General features: G+C 46.0%; 1 protein-coding gene across 3 annotated transcripts; it reads left to right on the top strand.

Annotated features, from left to right (window-relative positions):
* The first annotated feature begins 1005 nt into the window (after nucleotides 1-1005).
* On the top strand, nucleotides 1006-18445 carry secisbp2l (SECIS binding protein 2-like). Of its 3 annotated transcripts, none has more exons than XM_080844054.1 (19): nucleotides 1014-1139; nucleotides 1687-1814; nucleotides 5623-5810; nucleotides 6857-7187; nucleotides 7296-7458; nucleotides 8065-8330; nucleotides 8805-8829; nucleotides 9079-9188; nucleotides 9663-9818; nucleotides 10163-10252; nucleotides 10495-10662; nucleotides 11165-11306; nucleotides 11559-11728; nucleotides 11934-12072; nucleotides 12195-12354; nucleotides 13338-13558; nucleotides 14010-14164; nucleotides 14520-14739; nucleotides 15094-18445. In XM_080844054.1, the coding sequence occupies exons 2-19, from the start codon at nucleotides 1770-1772 to the stop codon at nucleotides 15789-15791; spliced, it is 3447 nt and encodes a 1148-aa protein (XP_080700180.1). In that variant the 5' UTR covers nucleotides 1014-1139; nucleotides 1687-1769; the 3' UTR covers nucleotides 15792-18445. The 3 variants fall into 3 exon arrangements, with proteins under 3 accessions (XP_080700182.1, XP_080700180.1, XP_080700181.1); XM_080844055.1 differs by having other exon boundaries at nucleotides 9672-9818; XM_080844056.1 differs by lacking the exon at nucleotides 1687-1814 and having other exon boundaries at nucleotides 1006-1139.
* The last annotated feature ends 1003 nt before the right edge of the window (nucleotides 18446-19448 follow it).

The raw sequence follows: 19448 nt of genomic DNA on the forward strand, positions 1-19448 counted from the left end.
TCTGTCTTGATTTTAGACTTGATGATTATTGTCAGAATTGCTGTATATACTGTCTGGAAGGAGACCAATTAACTTCTTGATTATTGAACTTGTTTGTTTTGCAGGGAAGTGAAACGGTCAACAATCTCATTCTCTTTTCTTGGAAAGACTGAGAGAGTCATAGTCCAGATTGACATCAGTCAGTGAAGGCTAACAATTGGTAACTGAAATAAACCAATGCTGTTCATTTCTGGTATCACTGACTGGAAAGACATGTTAAGTACTGCCTTAAGATGTTTGGAGATGCTGAAGTTCCTGAAGGACTGCATTTCAGAGTGTTGAGCAATGTCTCACAGAAACTGGTAAACATTTTGAAAGTTCTGGTCTGACCAGTTTGTCAAAGCAGATTGTGGCAAAACAGTCTTCTTTCATAAATATGTTTTCAGTCCTGAACCTTTTTTTAAAATGGAAGCAGTCAGGACAGTGAAGTGAGTCAATTGACTACTAATCACATAGGCCTACTAGTCCTCAGATTCTCCTACCTCTTCGGTACTCATCTCATCACATGCAGCAGACTGCATCAGGTATTTTTGCACACTTTTTCTAATTCTGCCGCTCCTTTTCTGCACTGCCGGCCGCGGGTTTCCTCTCTCTCTGTTGGTTGATGGCAAACGAAACCCCTCATTGCAATTATAGGTAGCACCATGTGTCCCTGCAGCTCAGATGGCTTATTGAATATCCTTATAGGCTATATCATTTCTAAGGGGTTGGGGGAGGAAAATGAAAAAAACAAAAAAACACCGGCGTCCCGAACTTCCCGACGGCCAGACCAGTCCGAGCCTGTTTACCGCAATTAATTATATTATATAGGAGGCTAATAAGAGTACTGGTGTAGTTGGCCCACAAGTCAGAGGAGTTGATCCTGCACGGTTTCCGTACCAGATGACTCCCACTTTACGTTTTGCTGCGGCGGTCCAATGAAGAGCAGCTAGCAACATTGAGGCTTTAACATACTACTTCGCCGACGGGGTGTGTTTTCCCTTAGTAGCTCAGTATAAACAATGATGAAATTAACTGCAAAGACATCCTGACATCCACAACATAATCAATGTGGGTCCATCACAGTTTCGGTGACCGACATGGACACAAGTGACAGCAAGGTAAATGTAATTTATTTGCTAGGGTGCATAAGTGGATGCCTTTTTCTTGCCGACCAGCTATGGCTAGCTAGCTAGCTACAAGTAACGTAAGATCCCTTCTGCGGTAAACGTCAGTAGGTATTAGCTGTTGTTGATTGCCAAAAGCTATTTGGTTGTTTCGTCAGAAACGATAACGGCAAACTAATGTTAGTTGTATGAGCTGTTTATATGATATTGCCTTGTTAACTGTACTGCATGAGAGATTATATCATGCAACGTAACATTCGCTATGGAATAGCAAACCCACCAGCTAACGCTAGCAAACTAGCTTCTGTCACTGATGGGTCTGATGGGCTATTTCTGAATTTAGTAGTGTTTCCATATAGGCTTTTCCAAAATTGTGTTAAATTCCAGTTGTGATATTCTAGTTAATTAGACGAAAAATGTGTTATATGTTTTATACAGTCGTCTAGCTGGACCAACTACATTGCTAGTAATGTTTGAAAGCTAATGTTTCCTATTAGCCAGCTAAGTTTTGTATAGGTAACGTTATGCCCTCTCAAAACAGTGAAACAGTGGTGTTGAGCTTGGGATAAAGTTGGTTCGCTAGCTGTCGTCAGACACGATAGTATTTTCCTTACTTGATGGATTATGCAGTTTCAGTGTAATTCAACTGGCGAGAACAACTATTACCAGGTATGTTTACCGTCTGTAACTCCCTTTGTACAATTAAGGTGAATAACATTAGCTAGCGATACAGTGTCCACTTCTGAGTGGCTAGCAGTTTGTCATGGAAAAAGAAATAGCATCGTGCTAATTAACCGACGAACCGAGAGATCTGTCTTCATGGTGAACAGTAATATTAACGCAACTTGGCTATATGATAGTAAAGTGACATTCTGTGTTTTGGCGTTACCTACAGCGTCCTGTGGTTAACTCGGCCACTCCACTCGGACAGCGATATTTCTGATGAAGTTATAATACATATGATTGTGTGTCAAGACATTTAGTTCATATTACCTATCGTGTAATTTATAATCCCTTTGATCTGTGGTTATGACAGCCAATGCCTATTCAGCTAAATTGAAGAATGGCCAGAAACCGTCAGAAATATATTCACATAGTTAACTAATCAGTTTCGTGCGAGACGTATTGTATGGGTTAAATGGCATTTAATTGGGAGTCTTCATTATGTCATGATTTATAGTGGAAGGCTCCTAACAGTTAAGAGAGTATCGTGTGAATCTGTTCCTGCTGTGCACTTGGTTATGTTGTAAGTAGATAGGATGCCATGTTATTTGTGCTATTCAAACTTGAATACTGATCTGAACAGGCTGTAGTAGCATCAACATTAATAGCCAATTTCTTCATTCCTGTAAGTCTAGAATACTTGAATTGTGAGATTTACAAGCAGTGTTGTGGCTCAAAGTATGATATACAGCAGCAATTATCATTAAACATTGAATACGCCAAATAAGCTATTATTTAGTGATTGTCTACAATGCATCCTCATCTATCGTGATCTACTTCTATTTTAAAACTTGGAGCTGGCTCAGATCTTCTGTGTACTCTAGTTTGTTCCTATGTCTTATGGTGTGTGCAGGGGCTTGTGCTAGGAGTTGGAGATGGTCTGAATTCCTATGTTTGTGACTTCCATATCATTTTCTAATGTAGAGCGCATGCTCCCCCACCCCCCTTCCCACGATTCTCTCTCTGCCTGCCTTCATGTCCATCTTGCCCCACCTCTCTTGTATATTCCTACTGTCACTATACTGTACAAGAACAAGAGAGCCTCTGTTATTTGGAGAAAGTTGAAACAATGATGGAGAGACAAAGGGCTGGAAAGACAAATGGCAAATCGCCCACCCTCATCTCCACATCAGTGTCCGCTCCGCTTGTCCCCCCCCCATGCACATCTGGGGCTGACTTCAGTGCCTGCCTGACAATTACCCATTTGCACCCCGACACGGACTGCCCCTGCATTACAGCCTCAAACAATCAAAAGCCTAACGCTCTCTCTGAATGAAGAATAGGGACGAATCAAAGGCATTCTTCTTTTTCATTCTTTCTAAAATAGAAGAATGCCTTCTTTTTCCAGTCTCCCTTAGCTGCAGCACACACACACACAAACACACACCTTAGGAGGAGACGTTAGGCCTAAGTGTTTTTTTGGAGCACACACTAGGCCTCTAGCACTAATCATGCCTCACCCATGTAGGCTATGTTATGTAATTAGCTTACCCTGTGTTAGCGACCTTAAAATGCTTAGTTTAGCGCTGTGCTTAATCCTGAGGCCACCTCTGTGCTTTTGACAATGTTCTCAAACAGTGTTACAGATTTGGAAACTAAGCAATCAATTCCTAGTGATTGAGTTTTTGTTTCCTATCTCAACATCTTATTTTCGTCCATTTGCATTAAGCATTTTGTGAGTTGGTCCCCTTCGCATTCTCAGCGCCATATATTTTCACCAAGAGGAAAGGAACTACTAAGGTTATTTCATATTCTCAGCTCCAGGTTGGCCTTGATCTGATCCATGGCTGTAGAAAGTCCGGTAATACAGCACACAGTCCGGTTGTTGGGTCCAAAGACTGAGACAGTGCTACCCACTGACTATAGCACTGGTGAACAATGCCGGCCTGTATATAGTTTGAATTATAGATGCATTATGCATTCACAGTAGCTGTTCGGAAAAAAACGTCCTTTTGTATTTTGAACCCAGTCAACTCAACTGTAGGTTGATACAGATCAGCAGTGTTAGTGGTGGGCTAGCCCTGCATCTTTGTTTCAGTGGCTTACCATCCTGTCTGATACGATCTGCTGAGTCTCTGCTGCTCTCTCTGCTGTAGTTTCACCACACCCTCTTCAGTGCTGGCCCATTGGGACGGTCTGTCTGACCCCGTCTAGGCCTTGTGTTGCCCTTTCACCCTGGAATGGGCAGGTCGAGGAAAATCGGGTTTCTGCAGTTAGCCCATTGTCCAGTGACCTAGGCTATATTGAATTTAGTCATTGAGCAGTATGGGAGAAATTCATCAAGACAACCAACGTTTTCTCCTCTTGAAAAAACGTAAAACCCATGAGACGAGTAGCATTGACGCAAATGACAACAACATTTCAGAAAGTCAAGTGTTGTGTGGAATTACTCATGACCTTTTAGATGGTCAGATTCAACCTTTCCACATAGCCACAGATTCCAGTGCAGTAGGCTGTGTGCCTTAGGATCTTAGTGTCGTCAACAGTTTCATCACTGACGGAACTTTGCGATGACAGAACACGGAAGCAGAACCACGCACTGATTACCATCATGCAAACGTCAAAGCACTGAAGTCATCACGCCACGCCGCTGACACTGTCTTTCTTCAGTTTTCACTGCTCTGTTTTCCCCAGTGCTGGTCTGATTAGGCTACTTTCTAAAAGTAGGCCTATGTTTTTGTTGGTGATTGTTAGTGGCGCGTGAGGCGCGGTCGGAGGTGAAGTGTTTTGTCTGGTCTTTCTACTGCTGTTGTTGCGTAACTTGGTCAATTATTGGCCTCATCTGTGCGACATGTGGAGTAGCTTGTTGACTGCGGAGTTTTTATGACTGCTAATGTACGTCATGGGTGCTGTGTCAAAAGGGCAGTATCCAGGAGGAGCAAAGGTCTCCTCCAGGCTTTCAAGAGGTCAGCTGGTGGTCATTTGCTGTTTCTTGTGAACACCTATTGACCCTGAGTTAGCTGTAGTTTTAGACCTGTGTGTGTATATGAATAGTGTCCTGTTCCTCTAGTTTAATTTAGACCAGCACAAAGGGCCAAGGAGTGAGATTCAGCTCAATTATTCAACCCCCGTCTTTGAAAGTGTGAAATCCCTGTGTGAAACAAATCTAGGGCTCTGACACTTGACTCTAGGTTCTTACCTTAGACTGTTTGGAATGGGAATAGTGTGATGTGAATGAGGGGTGGAATCTCAGTCATCAGGATAACTGGATAGCCTGCACTTCTGCCATTGACACTGAAGGGACAGGATGAGTAGGAGTTGACAAATGAGCTCAGGTCCAGCTCAACCCAGTGACCAAATGCAGTTACTTTTTTCCCTTGAAAAATGTATATGAGCCATACTCGCAGTTCGGTGTTACAATGACTCCTGTTGGCGAAGTGTTTACACTCACCTGTGACAGATTGAAAGGAACTCTTTCTAGTGTGGCTGCTTTGTTCCCAGTGGCTTGTAAGATGCTCTGAAAAGGAAAAGGGCTCTGTCTTTTTTGTTTTCTGAAGTGTTGTGTCATTACCTTGCTCTCTTGTACAGCATGAACCACTTTTATGTACCTGCCACACCTTTTATGTCTTAACTGATGGCACATGCTAAAAATAGGCTGTATGCAAACAAGGCCTTTAATGCTCCTACAATGAGTGGCACATTTTTTTAGTATGACTATTTTTTCATGTGGATGACTTTGACCTTTTCAACCTAAAGCAATATCAAGGCTTTGATTGAGACCGATTGACCGTGCTGCTCCCTTTCTTGCCCTCAGGATGTGAAGCTTTCTGCCGAAGTGGAGCCGTTCATCCCTCAGAAGAAAGGTCTTGATTCTGCCCTAGTCACCATGAGCATGTCCGGAGAGGGTGGAGGGGGTGGTGGAGGCAGTGGGGTCGAACCCACTCCCATCCCCAGCTACCTCATCACCTGCTATCCCTTCGTCCAGGAGAACCAGCCCAACAGGTAGCCCTCAAATTCTGGCCACAAACAACACTCAGTTCAGTTTCAAGCACTGCACTTTTGTTGGGCTTATAGCTTTTATTGATTGTAGTATGTAGCAGAATATGTTCATTTTGTGTTAATGTTTTTCTGCATTAATTCTGCCTTGACATGGTTGTAAAGGACGAACATAGAGGGGAAATCATCTGCACGTCAGCTGGTGGGATCATGGAAAGCAGACAGCCGTAGGAAAACAGATGTCATGCTTAGTCAAATCTCCTCAGAGGAGCCTCACAGTTCCTATAAGGGCTCAGTCCCCAGCATCAACAAACTCAAACTTTCTCAAGAGAGCTCTTATTTCCACTATAAAGTCATAAGTAAACATATTCCTTTTCATTCACGAGCTCCGGAGCACAAACTTGATTGTGTTTGTTTTGTTTTTTGAGCTTTCACAATGTAGATTGCCATCAGAGGAATCCAATAGTTTACTTGGAAACTGTGGGCTCCTGTTGTAGTTTATTATGTCAAGCCTCTGGGCTCCCCGGCGGAGAGAGGAGCACAGTCTGCGGTCGTCTGCACTCTCGGTGGGACGTGTTATATCCTGAGCACATCCGCCCTCCCCTTTCCTTCCTCTCCAGTTTGAATACCAGGAAATGCCCACTTTAGAACCCCTAGCTGTGAAAATGTCTGCTGGATTTTTATCAGTGCAGTGGCACGTTATCTGGCCCAGAAAGCCAGCACTGTGTAAAGTCATTGACCATGATGCAGTTTTGAATGATTATCTGATGCAACGATAATTCTACTCCGAAGACAGCATGGGTGCCTCATCTGTTTTTCTTATATGAAGATATGAACTTTATAGGAAGTGTTTAAAGGGTGGTTTGCCACGGAATTGCCACTGATGAAGAACTAGGCCAGGAGCCTAAACATGTGAATAGCAATTGCGGTTCCTAAGAGCAGAAATGTTCATATATGTTCGAGCTCATATGCGCGGTCATAAGTATTTGTGTACACACACACGTCTGATTCAGCCCATTGACCTCCTGCTTGACTCTCTCGTATGCTTCCAGGCAGCTCCCTATGTACAGCAGTGACATGCGCTGGCAGCAGCAGCCCAACCCCAGCCCTACGGGGGGGCCTTACCTGGCCTACCCCATCCTGTCCTCCCCGCAGCCCCCCGTCTCCAACGACTACGCCTACTACCAGATCATGCAGGCCCCGTGCCCCCCCATGATGGGCTTCTACCAGCCTTTCCCCACCCCCTATGGAGGGCCGGTCCAGCCCGGCGTGGTCAATCCTGTCTCCACCGACTGCAACGAGCGCATCCCGCCCCCCAACCAGCCGTTTGGGGTGGCCAACCAGAGAGGGAGGGGCTTGACCCGATCCACTGCCCCGCCTAAGGTAAGACCCAACAATGCATTAGAAATGAGATGGCACGTGAAAGATAGAAGTAGCATGAGGCTCTGTACATGGCGAAGTGCCTTGACCAGGCTTGCTCTTTGTGTTTAGCCACAGCCCATGCTTCAGCCCATGCTTCAGCCCATGCTTCAGCCCATGCGAGCGAAGAGAATGCCCCCGCGCAGGGACGTGGCTGTGCAGAAGGAGGTGGGCGTGTCGGGCCCAGATGGCAGGCAGAAGACCGTGCTGCTAGTGGACGCTGCGCAGCAGACCGGTAGGAGACTGCTGACTCCAGCCTGCATGTCTAAGACCCCTAGTGTTCCACAGGAAATCTCTCCATAGCCATCTTGCCCTGAGATTCACTGGAGGCTTTTGTGAGGTGTCAGAAACTGACGTGAGATATAAAAGTCTCGATGTAGTGTGATGCAACATTGGAAATGCCAATTCTAGATTTCTGCTACTGGTAATAACAATTGGGCAGGTGGTTTCCTGCAGGCATGTACCATGATGAGGCACTTTTTAAGGTCTTAACAGTGGCCCTGTCACTTCCGGGTTCGGATAATGAGATGATACACTACACCATTGTGAGAGATGCACGCATGATGCATCCTGTAGAACCTGTGTCACTACAATCTCATGCAACTCTACAGAAATATGCCACCGGTTGTGCTTTGGAAAAGTAGCTGGTTTCAGGCTTAAGGTTTTTGCATCATTCACGTCATTTGAAGGAAGTGCCAAGCAGTTCTGGTAAAGTCCTCCTGCTGTTGACAGCGTGGTTAAGAGGAGGAGAAGTGAGTGGAAGAATGCGGTCCTGCCAGTCTGTGTTAAGTGTGGTGGGGAAACGATACTGACGATGCCCTGCTCTCTCTTCTCTTTGCAGATTTCCCTGGCGAGGCCAGCGGGCGGAATGTGCCAGAGTGTGCCAGCCCGCAGTCGTGGAAAAGCAAGCCCCGCCGCCGCCGACCCTCCCATCCGGCCGAGTCCTCCAGCGAGCAGGGTGCCAGCGAGGCGGATATCGACAGTGACAGCGGTTACTGCAGCCCCAAACACAACCAGGCTGCTGCCAGCGCTGCTGCTGCTGCTGCTGCCGCTGCTTCCTTACTCCCTGCCTCCCGACCCGGCGAGCCCCCTACTACCGCCCCATCGGTACTGCCCTCACCCCCATCACCATCATCACAGCAACCCACAGTAGATCACTCATACACATTCTCACACACTCACATACACACACTGACCTTTGATCCTAATCTGACATCTTGACCTCACATGGTTCATACAGACGACGCTAAGGGGCATCCAGTATACTTGTGGTTTGTGGGACAATATACCTAGGTGTTCCAATGGCTGGAGTAAAGTGTGAACATAGTGGTCCATATCTGGCTCTAGAAATGTGTCCTCTCAAGGGTAAAAGATAATGAAATGAGACCGGTGTTTACTTGTGTTTCTTAATCCCCCCTATTTGATTCACCAGATGAGCTCCGTATATATGCCAAGATCAGCATATTCTGATATGATTGAGAAATGCAAGCAAAGCTCATCAAATATGAATTCTTTGGTCTTCTGACATACAAAATGTGTGTAGATCATCACATTTGAATCACTCTGTGTTTTTATCCACAGGCTGTTGAAACTGGTGTGATGACAGGTAAGGCTTTTAAATTCACAGAAGTTTTGGTTTTAATAGAGGTTCTGTTTTGTAAGATTTAAAAAAGGCCTAAAAACTTATCTTTTTTCAAAAGCTTTCTGCTAATTATGTTCATTGTTGTTGTTTTATATGTATATGTAGCACTTTGAGATTTGTATGATGTAAAGTGCAATACAAACAAAATGTATTATTATTATTATTATTATTATTATTAAGTGGCACTCTTAAAGCTGTGTGTTTGTTTGACAGCTGTGAGCTGGGTGAATGTGGCCTCTCAGGCGGGCCAGAAGCCTTGGGGAGACAGAAACGCCCCCTTCCACAGACCAACCAAGCCCCCTGAGAAGAGGACCTACCCCCAAGTAAGAGACCACTGCATCTCACCACTGCTTTGGTCTGCAACTAGGGCACGTGGACCTTTCTTAAATATATATCTTAAATATATTTCTATAAATGTAATGTTATATATTAAATATTATTTATTAAATTATTTTTAAATTATAAATTATATATTATATATAAAAATAATATATTTCTATAAATATAATGTGAAGTATATGTAGTAACATGTATGCAAGGATGAAAAAAATCCTACAAGAAATGTTTAGAAAGTGTGATGTATGTCCATGAGCTGTCTCTCATGGATGTCAGCAACAGCAAGTTTGGTTTCCCTCTAAGTGTGTGTGTGTGTGTGTGTGTGTGTGTGTGTGTGTGTGTGTGTGTGTGTGTGTGTGTGTGTGTGTGTGTGTGTGTGTGTGTGTGTGTGTGTGTGTGTGTGTGTGTGTGTGTGTGTGTGTGTGTGTGTGTGTGTGTGTGTGTGTGTGTGTTCTGTTGAGGATCTCCAGGTGTGCTACCATGGCCATGCGTCCCCAATGGGAGCTGCCCCAGACAAGAGTGTGTGCGGACCAAAGAGGCTGCAGCAGGGCACAGTGCAGCCTGCACCTCAGATCCCAGGCACGGAGCAGTGCACCCCTGAGCCGCTCTACTTCGAGGTGAGAATAGGATCTATTTATAATCAGCCTGCCAAGATATCAGAGATGGATTATGTACAGTCACACACACATACAGAAATACACACACACACACACACATAATGTACAAAGGGCACTGCGCTGATTCCTTTAGAAGAACAATCAGAGCTGTTTTTGACTTCGGAAGCTTCTGGGTTCTCTTTGCTCGCATGGGCTGAAGCATGGGCTGAAGCATTGGCTGTGGCTAAACACAAAGAGCAAGCCTGGTGAAGGCACTTTGCCATGTACAGAGCCTCATGCTACTTCCTTCTTACACGTGCCATCTCATTTCTAATGCATTGTTGGTGTCTTTGTCTCATCTCCAGGATGAAGATGAGTTTCCTGAGCTGGCCAGTGGCGGGGCTCCTGTGCGGAATAAACCAGAACCGGTCCAGCCCAAGATGCCCAAAGGCCTGGTGAGTGTGACGGGTGCCATTAGGAGCAGCACACTGCTCCGGGTTAGTGTGCTTCACTGTGTGCTTCACTGTGTGTATCACTACCCTGGATGGGTAAAATGCAGAGATCGAATTCAGAGTGTGTGTGTGTGTGTCACTGTCTCTGCCATAACATAGTCACTAGTCACTAAGGCTCATTTCCATTTCCACAAAGAGACACAACACCACATTGTGTCTTACGGCCTGTGTCGTTCTTTTTTCAGCTGGAGAACCTGCTGGAGAACTCGCCCATCAACATTGTGCAGACGCCCATCCCAATCACCACTTCCGTCCCAAAGAGAGCCAAGAGCCAGAGGAAGAAGGCCCTCGCGGCAGCCCTGGCCACGGCCCAGGAGTACTCCGAGATCAGCATGGAGCAGAAGAAACTCCAGGTCAGCACTCGGCCTCTGACCTTTAATCACCAAACGCAAACATCATACTGAAGTAGTGTGGAAACTCAACAGGGGTGCAATGCTGCTGTAAAGAAGGGCAGCCTTCAGTTGATTAATGAATTACAGTGCTCTCTCAAGGAGGTTCTTGATGGTCAAATGCAAGGTCATCAAGTTTGAATGCATGTTATGTTCCTGTGTAAAGTACACCCTTGGTTACATTGACCTCAGACATTTGACCTCACAAATGACAGAGTTGACCCTCTCTCTGTGTGTCTCTCTGTGTGTCTCTCTGTGTGTCTCTGTGTGTGTGTGTGTGTGTGTGTGTGTGTGTGTGTGTGTGTGTGTGTGTGTGTGTGTGTGTGTGTGTGTGTGTGTGTGTGTGTGTGTGTGTGTGTGTGTGTGTGTGTGTGTGTGTGTGTGTGTGTGTGTGTGTGTGTGTGTGTGTGTGTGTGTGTGTGTGTGTGTGTGTGTGTGTGTGTGTGTGTGCTCTCTCCTTCTGTAGGATGCGATTACCAAGGCAGCAGGGAAGAAGAGCAAGACTCCTGTGCAGCTGGACCTTGGAGACATGCTGGCTGCTCTGGAGCGGCAGCAACAAGCCATGAAGGCACGGCAGCTCACCAACACAAAGCCACTCTCCTACACAGGTACGCCAGCCAGCACCCACACACACACACACACACCCACACACACACACACACACACACACACACACACACACCAGGCCTGCCCCGGAGGCCTAATCTGGAGTCATGTGAAAGGCACTGATAGGCTGCACTGTGTTGCCTGTTAAAGTCTCTAGCATTGGACCTTCAAATGTGGCCTTGGTTAATGAGTTGGCAGCACTGTTTTTTGGGTTAGTGAGATTGACAAAGTTTCCTTTGTGTTTTGACCACCAGTTGGCACCACGACCCCCTTCCATGGCAAGGAACCAGCTGGCAAGCCTGCAGTGGTGAAAGGCCAGGCCTACGCGGCCCCCCACAACATTCTGGACTCCACCGCCCCGCGGATCAAGAGGGGGAAGGAACGGGAACTCCCAAAGGTCAAGAGGCCAACTGCCCTCAAGAAGGTAACAAACCCTATGACCATAGCCGGTCAAAGGCAAATCATGGCAAATTTGAGGTCGGTGTTGCCACGCGAAGCCAGACGTTTATTCTGACAAGATGAAGGTTTTGATAGTAGAAATTCAGTTTACAAACCTCATTATCCAAACTTTCATAACTTTTAACTTTTGTCGACTTGTCTCACCAAACCTGCCTCTGATTTGTCCCCAGATTATTCTGAAGGAGAGGGAGGTGAGGAAGGGCCGCTTCTCCGTGGACCAGAATGCCACCAGTCCTGAAGAGCAGGGCGATGATGACCTTCACTTCACAGACGACCTCACTCAAACTCAGGACGGCGTCTCCCAGGAGGGTGAGTGCTCCTGCACTGCCAGTCAACTTGAATGGCTCTATATGGGACTTCTATTTTGACAGTCATTTGGAAAGTCATTTGGTCTGCTCTCACACTAGCCTTGCTTCCTGTTGCTTTTGCAGAGAATGGCCTGAGCATGCCAAGCGACGCCTCCCTGTCGCCAGCCAGTCAGAACTCGCCGTACAGCATCACGCCGGTATCCCAGGGTTCCCCTGCCAGCTCTGGCATTGGCAGCCCCATGGCCTCCGCCATCACCAAGATCCACAGCCGCAGATTCAGAGAGTGAGTCAGACAGCCTCTGGCCTCCAGCCCCACTGATCAGCACAGCTACTAAACCCCTCAGAAAGAGAGGGCGCTAGTTACCCCCTCATACAGTCGCTCTGAATACCTCAGAACAAGTCTGTCTGCCTGGCCTTATTACTTTGCTACATGACGTCTTGTTCCGTTTGAGCTCATCAGAAAGATGATTGTTCGGATCTTCAGCAGTCGTGGCCCTGGAGTGGCGTGTCTGTCCACCTCTCTGTCGTCGCTAACGAGTTCTTTTTTTAAAAGTGTCCGCACACACACAGCGATGAATAGTGCAGTGTGCGGCGCATCGACGGGGTCCTGCACTCCGCAGCACAATGTATGCCACGCTTTACAAACCTCGCTTTGTCTCCCAAAAATGTCTGCCGCAGTGAGCCCATTGTGCTGGCCCGGGCCTCGAGCACACAGCTCCTGCGCTTGAACAATGGCGGGCCGCCCACCACCGCGGCTCAGGCCCCTCAGGCTGCGGACGCCTCACGCCTTGCAGAGCAGGATTAAGATAACTGAGCTGGGCATGAGTAAATGATGTCCTCCGTTCGCCACATGCTTACCAAACTGACAGCTGCTTAGGGAAATGAATAGATTTTTAAAATACCAATGCTAATTTTTTTTTTTTTAATATATCCACAAATATAACAAAATTACAATCAGTTTGGGATAGGGAGTCTGCAGGCTGTGAGGTAATTTAGTGTTTTGGGGCTTTCTGTTAGACCAGTGGTTCTTAACCTGGGTCACTCAGGGGTTCGGCAGGGGTCAAGACACACACAGTATAGCCCGGTTCACACTAGCAATGTCGGGCCGTTTTATACATACCTACGTTTGAAGAAATCATATTTTATTTTTCAAATTACGAAGGGTTCGGTGAATGCACTGATGAAGCTTACAGGGTTCAGTACCTCCAATAAGTTAAGAACCACTGTGTTAGACCATGACCCCTCAACATGATCTAACTTCTCCAGGTACTGCAACCAGGTGCTGAACAAGGAGATCGACGAGAGCGTGACCATGCTGCTGCAGGAGCTAGTCCGCTTCCAGGAGCGGGTCTACCAGAAGGACCCCACCAAGGCCAAGGCCAAGAGGCGTCTGGTGATGGGGCTCAGGGAGGTCACCAAGCACATGAAGCTGCAGAAGATCAAATGTGTCATCATCTCCCCCAACTGCGAGAAGATCCAGTCCAAAGGTTGGTCTCACCCATATTGCTGCAGCTGTATCAAATGACAAAAACAAAAAAAAAGATGGCAGCTCTTCATCTGGCTATGATACAGCTCTTTTTTTGTCCCCAGGGGTTTTATGGGTTTATTCATTGGCTTCTAACAAAGATGTATTGAAAACAACAATAAACAACCCAGGGTTTTGCTCAGAATTTTAGAAATGAACAAATTCCTTGTCTTTATGATATCTAATTGGGACAGTACTTCAGAGTATTATTAGTAGAAACTTTTAACGTGTACACAGAATAAATTGAAGAAAGATAAGGAACACGATCATTCTGATGGACACAAGAAACATTTCAAATACCTTCCACAAGATGGCAGTGTGCTCCATTAAATAAAATACTGTAGCCAAGACAGCTGCCCTGTGTCTGGAAAAATATTCAGAAACCTATTAATGTCTACGATGTGTTGAAACAGGGGGTCTGGATGAAGCTCTGTACAATGTCATTGCGATGGCGAGAGAGCAGGAGATTCCCTTTGTGTTTGCTTTGGGCCGGAAAGCACTGGGTCGCTGTGTCAACAAGCTGGTCCCCGTCAGTGTTGTAGGCATCTTCAACTTCTCTGGAGCAGAGGTATCTATGAAACGTGCTCACACACACACACACACACACACACACTCTCGCTCTCTCTCGCTCTCTCTCGCTGTCTCTCTGTAACCCTTCTCTGGAGCAAGAGGTATCTATGAATCTCTCTCTCTCTCTCTCTCTCTCTCTCTCTCTCTCTCTCTCTCTCTCTCTCTCTCTCTCACACTCTATATCTCTCTCTCTCTAACCCTATTACCCTCTTTGACCCCCCCCGTATATGTGTGTGTGTGTGTGTGTGTGTGTGTGTGTGTGTGCTTTCTGAGACTCATGTCTTTGATCAGACTGAAGTGCTGGATGACTGGTTCATCTTTACATTCTCTTCCCTTTGGCTCTGCGTCCTCAGAGTTTGTTCAACCAGCTGGTGTCTCTGACGGACGACGCCAGGAAGGCCTACAAGGACATGGTGTCGTCCCTGGAGCAGGAGCAGGCGGAGGAGGCCATGAAGAACATCAAGAAGGTCCCGCACCACATGGGCCACTCGCGGAACCCGTCCGCCGCCAGTGCCATCTCCTTCTGCAGCGTCATCTCCGAGCCCATCTCTGAGGTCAACGAGAAGGAATACGGTGAGACTTTGATTTGGAACGACAGTGGTACAGGAGGTGGTACAGGAGGTAGAGAAGTGGTTTAGTAATCAGGAGGTCCTTGAGCAAGACACTGAACCCCTCCTTGCTCCTGATGTGCAGTGTGCCATCAGTGTAAATGTAAAATGTGTATACATCCTTGTAAGTTGCTTTGGATAAAAGCGTCTGCTAAATGACTAAATGTAAATAGACTAGATGGATTGCACTTCTGTGTATTGGCATAGAGGGGAGATTTTGATATGGATAGTATGATAGATATTTGCTCCGGTACTAAGTGCTTATCTTGAGATTCTTCTATAATTAAGGCAATTGATGTGTCTATCTGGTATTCCCTAGAAACCAACTGGAGGAACATGGTGGAGTCGTCTGATGCGCTAGAGCCCATGGAGAGTGAGGCGAGCAGCAAGTCCACAATCAGCACGTCTGCCCCTAAAGAGGAAGAGGGGAAGACGGCGACCAGTGCTAGCTCAAGTGCTAGCGCCAGTGCTAGCTCGAGTGCCAACACCAGCGCTAGTGCCAGCACCAGCGCCAGCACCAGCGTTACCTCCGTGCCCTCAACGTCCCAGACCAGCCTCCGAACAGGAGCACCCTCCGTGTCAGGCAAGGAGGAAGGAGGCAAGACGGACGACCGCCTGGAGTGGGCCTCCCAGCAGAGCACGGAGACGGGGTCTCTGGACGGCAGCTCCCGGGACCCCCTGGACTCCTCCATCACCAGCACCACCAGCACCCTGGTGCCGGGCATGCTGGAGGAGGCCGACGAGGAGGAGGAGGAAGAGGACGACTACACGCCCGAGCCCATCTCTGTGGAGGTGCCCTCCCTTAGCTGCAGCCGCATCGAGTCCTGGGTCTCCAAGACGCTGGAGAACCTGCAGCTGGGAAAGAGTCAGGAGAGCACGGAGGAGGAGGAGGACGATGAAGAGGAGGAGGAGGAGGAGGAAGGTGCGGCGAGTGAGGAGGACCTGGACTCCTCTGACCTTGTGGAGCCAGGGCTGGGCGACAAAGAGGCGCAGGAGCCCAAAAAGGTTCTGGGCTGATGGACCGAGTTCCTCTTCCTCTTCCTCTTCATCTTCATTTGTACCTCCTCATACCCTCCAACTCTTCCCAGCATCCTCTCCTTTTCTCACCTGTCAAGCAACCAGCAGCTCCACAGCCTCGAAAAGCAAACCTAACATTATCTCAGGAAATCGACCAACCTACAGTATGAAACCAAACATACTCACACACACACACACACACACACACACACACTCTCTCACACACACTCTCACACACACTCTCACACACACACATACTCCCACACACACACACACACACACACCCTCTCACACACACACACACCCTCTCACACACACACATACTCTCACACACACACACACACACACATACTCTCACACACACACACACACACACATACTCACACACACACACACACACACACACACACACACACACACACTCTCACACAATGCTGAGATGTAGCTGGAGAGCTGAATAGGGACCTTAGTCCACATCTCCAACACCCTCATACTTGAATTACCTTGCGCTGACTGACTCCTTTCAGTGAGGTCTTTCAAAGGGAATCGCGAGTCCCTCAAGACCCCCTTTACCAGTTTACTAGTTGGACGTAATCCTTAGTATTGCACCGGGAATGATCGGTTGCTGTCTTGAAGGGACTCCATGATGGAGGTCCAGTTCAGTGGCCCAGGGATGGAGCATCATGCTTCTCCGGTCTCTTGATCTGTCTTCATCAGAAATGGTGGGTTGTTAGCCATGTTGGGGGAACACGGGCTTCATTTGAGAATGTATTTGTTCTCACCCAGCCAGTGGCTCTTTAGGTGATTTAGTTGCTGTGTTCACCTATTCATTTATTCACTCATGGTTGTGTTTCCTGTTAGACAGATTTAGGGACGACCCGTTTTCGTTTAAACAGGGAATAGAGATGAATAAGGCTTCCCTTCCACTAATTAAAACCCCCATTAAAATGGGCTCTGTGATAGAACTGTTTGACTCAAATATGTGCGAGTCATTACTTTCAAAATCATAGTTCTATCTTGGTGAATCTTGTAAACCTTTCACAATTCAAAACTATTATTTTATATAATTTTTTTTCGTTGGTTTTATCTCAAATAATGTCTGTTTGTGTGACAATGGTTTGAGGTTGATAATATAAACTAATGAAAACTTAATCCAGAACAAATGTCTTGATTGTACATACCATGTATAGGTTGTTATAATAGTTAATCTGTTGTATTTATCTTGCGTGGTTAACAAGCTATCTGGGGATGTTTTCTGTGTGCTTTGTTGCTTGTTCATAATCCCTCTTCGCTGGTTTATTTCTCCTGGTCATGGTACGGAGTCACGATTCTGTGGCCTCACCTTTGGCAAACATATTGGCCTTGTAAACTGGCATTATAGATGGGCATCTCACCAAATAGGATGTGGGCAGTGTATAAATGATGATAAATGTTTATTCTAGCAGCGCCTCTTGATTTGAGTGGTTGCTGCATGCAGACAGCGGGACTGGACCAAGACTGGGGTGGCATGTGTGGGGAAACTAGTGTTCTGTGTGTGTCGGTAGGGCCCTCTTCCCAGCACCCCTTGAAGCTGCAGCTCTGCCCAGGACACCCCAGGCTCCTCTGTAGGCCCCCCCCCCCCTGCTCCTCTTCTCTTTTCTCTCCTTCTCTATCCTCTTCTTGTTTCTTCTCACCACTGATCCATCTTTCTTTCCACACGTCTGCAATCCTGTCTCCTCAGGTCCACATTTGTTGTTCATTTTGTTTGTTAATTTTGAGTTATTTCTCCTTGTTTAAGCTGCCACTACGCCTGGATAACTCTGCCACAGCTGTGCATTTCTAGCACCGTTTTACCAAACGTCTCCATTGTATTGTAATATCAGCGTTTCAAACGGCTTTGGTAGAAACGTGGCAGAGTTAAGCATGTATTTTGGCCGGCTGTCTTTGATGCATTTCTCTCTCTTTTTTTGTGTGTTTTTGAATGTAAGTATTATAATGGACTTGGAATACAAAGCAATGGTGTTAAGCTAGTTAAGTAACAGAATCAGTCATTGTAACCCATCTAGCTTGTGAAAAATTGCGCAACCAATCCTTTGAGGAATAAAAAAAGGAGGGGTAAAAAAAATTGAATGATCAGGATTAAGTGTTGTGTTTTAAATGAGTTCATCACCATGTTTGAAATTTACTTTGGTTGAACTTCCAAATTGTATGACTATGAATGAAATGTTCAGACATATATTTCATCATGTTCAGGCATAATGGCAAACGCTCCCATATGAACAGTCTAGTTAAGTATTGTGCAATACCATGGCTCTGGAACAGTTCAATGTTGTAGACATGCCAGTAATAAAGTGAAGGTCTTCTGTTTGATGAAAGGTACTGTGTGTGTTGTAGGCTTTTTGTCAACACTCCTCTACCCTTTTGTTACCATGTGTCTGAAGTAATGAAAGCAAATGTGTTCTTTGCACTATGTACATAATAGCAAACAACCTCTTGTAACTAATGTGAAAAAAAGTACCTTTTTCAGTGTGTGGCTGTTCTTTATATTACTATTTAAGAGTTGCTCTTTAAAACTGTACAGCACTAGTAACATGTAGAAGCCTCGCATACCTAATTGTAACTATCTTAACTATCTGACTTAACGTTAATGATAATAAAATGTTGTTTAAAAAAAACGATACAGTGTCATGTGTGTTTCTCAAAGTAGTTTTGGTATATAGGCCTACATTGTATTTTGTCATGTAGGCTTAGGTCATTTAAAAAAAAATAATAATAATAATTTAAACCATCTTCCTGCCTAATCCTTGCTGCTGCGTAGGCCTAATAGAAAGCACAGTATTGTTCAGCTCATGTTCGAGTTGGCATCTCCTAAAACATTTGTAAATTAGTTTGCTACATCTGGGGTTCTTCAGTCTATAATAGGTGTTATGATGGGGACGTTCAGGGAGGATTAGATTTTCTGGATCTGATAGGACGAATATGCAAACAAACTGCCTCTGCCCTTCCGGTACAGTATCTCATATTTGAATGTTCAGGGGAAGTCTGTGGGCTAAAGACCAGTTATGGGTTGGTTAATGGTGAACATCATCCGGTCTTAATGTGCTTGCCTGTTAACGTTAATGCAACGTAAGCTTCATTACAAATTACGAAAGGCATCTTCTAATTTCATATTTTCTTTAAAACGGTATAGGAACATACCGGCTGAATTCTCTTGTGATTTTAAGCAGGGCTGTTTACGGAGGCTCTCGCTAATATTTTCGCTTCGATAGTTTGACAGAGTGCTTTAGGAAGCTGAATCAGGACGAAGATTGTGACTGGTCCATAAAAAGAACACGGACTTATAAAAAGCGCATTTGTAATTTCCCTGGAGAAAAATACTATATGTCTCAGTGTCCAAGGTAACGAGCACTCAGAGATGCTTTTCCCATCTAGTGTGTCTTTCCCAGTCACTAGCTTCCGTTTAATTCCCTCTGCCTTCACACCAAATCGGCTGAACGTTTGGCCAAACACAAGGGCATCGTTCACCTGTCCGTGTGATTGGCTGCCCTAAGATAGAAAACTGATTACAATACTAGAGAACGTTCAAATGGTTGCTGCTATGGTGGATGAGTCATTCGGCTTGTACGCGATTGGGCGATGGTTTTGCGGAGAAAAAAAAGCTCGGGGGACTGTCAGTCA

Source organism: Sprattus sprattus (genome assembly GCF_963457725.1).
Source record: "Sprattus sprattus genome assembly, chromosome: 8".
Lineage (NCBI taxonomy): Eukaryota > Metazoa > Chordata > Actinopteri > Clupeiformes > Clupeidae > Sprattus > Sprattus sprattus.

Coding starts and splice junctions, on each gene's coding strand:
- secisbp2l (XM_080844054.1), top strand. CDS start 1,770: ATGCAGTTTCAGTGTAATTCAACTGGCGAGAACAACTATTACCAG. Junction 10,663..11,164: donor TGGAGCAGAAGAAACTCCAG/GTCAGCACTCGG, acceptor CTCCTTCTGTAG/GATGCGATTACCAAGGCAGC. Junction 11,307..11,558: donor AAAGCCACTCTCCTACACAG/GTACGCCAGCCA, acceptor TTTGACCACCAG/TTGGCACCACGACCCCCTTC.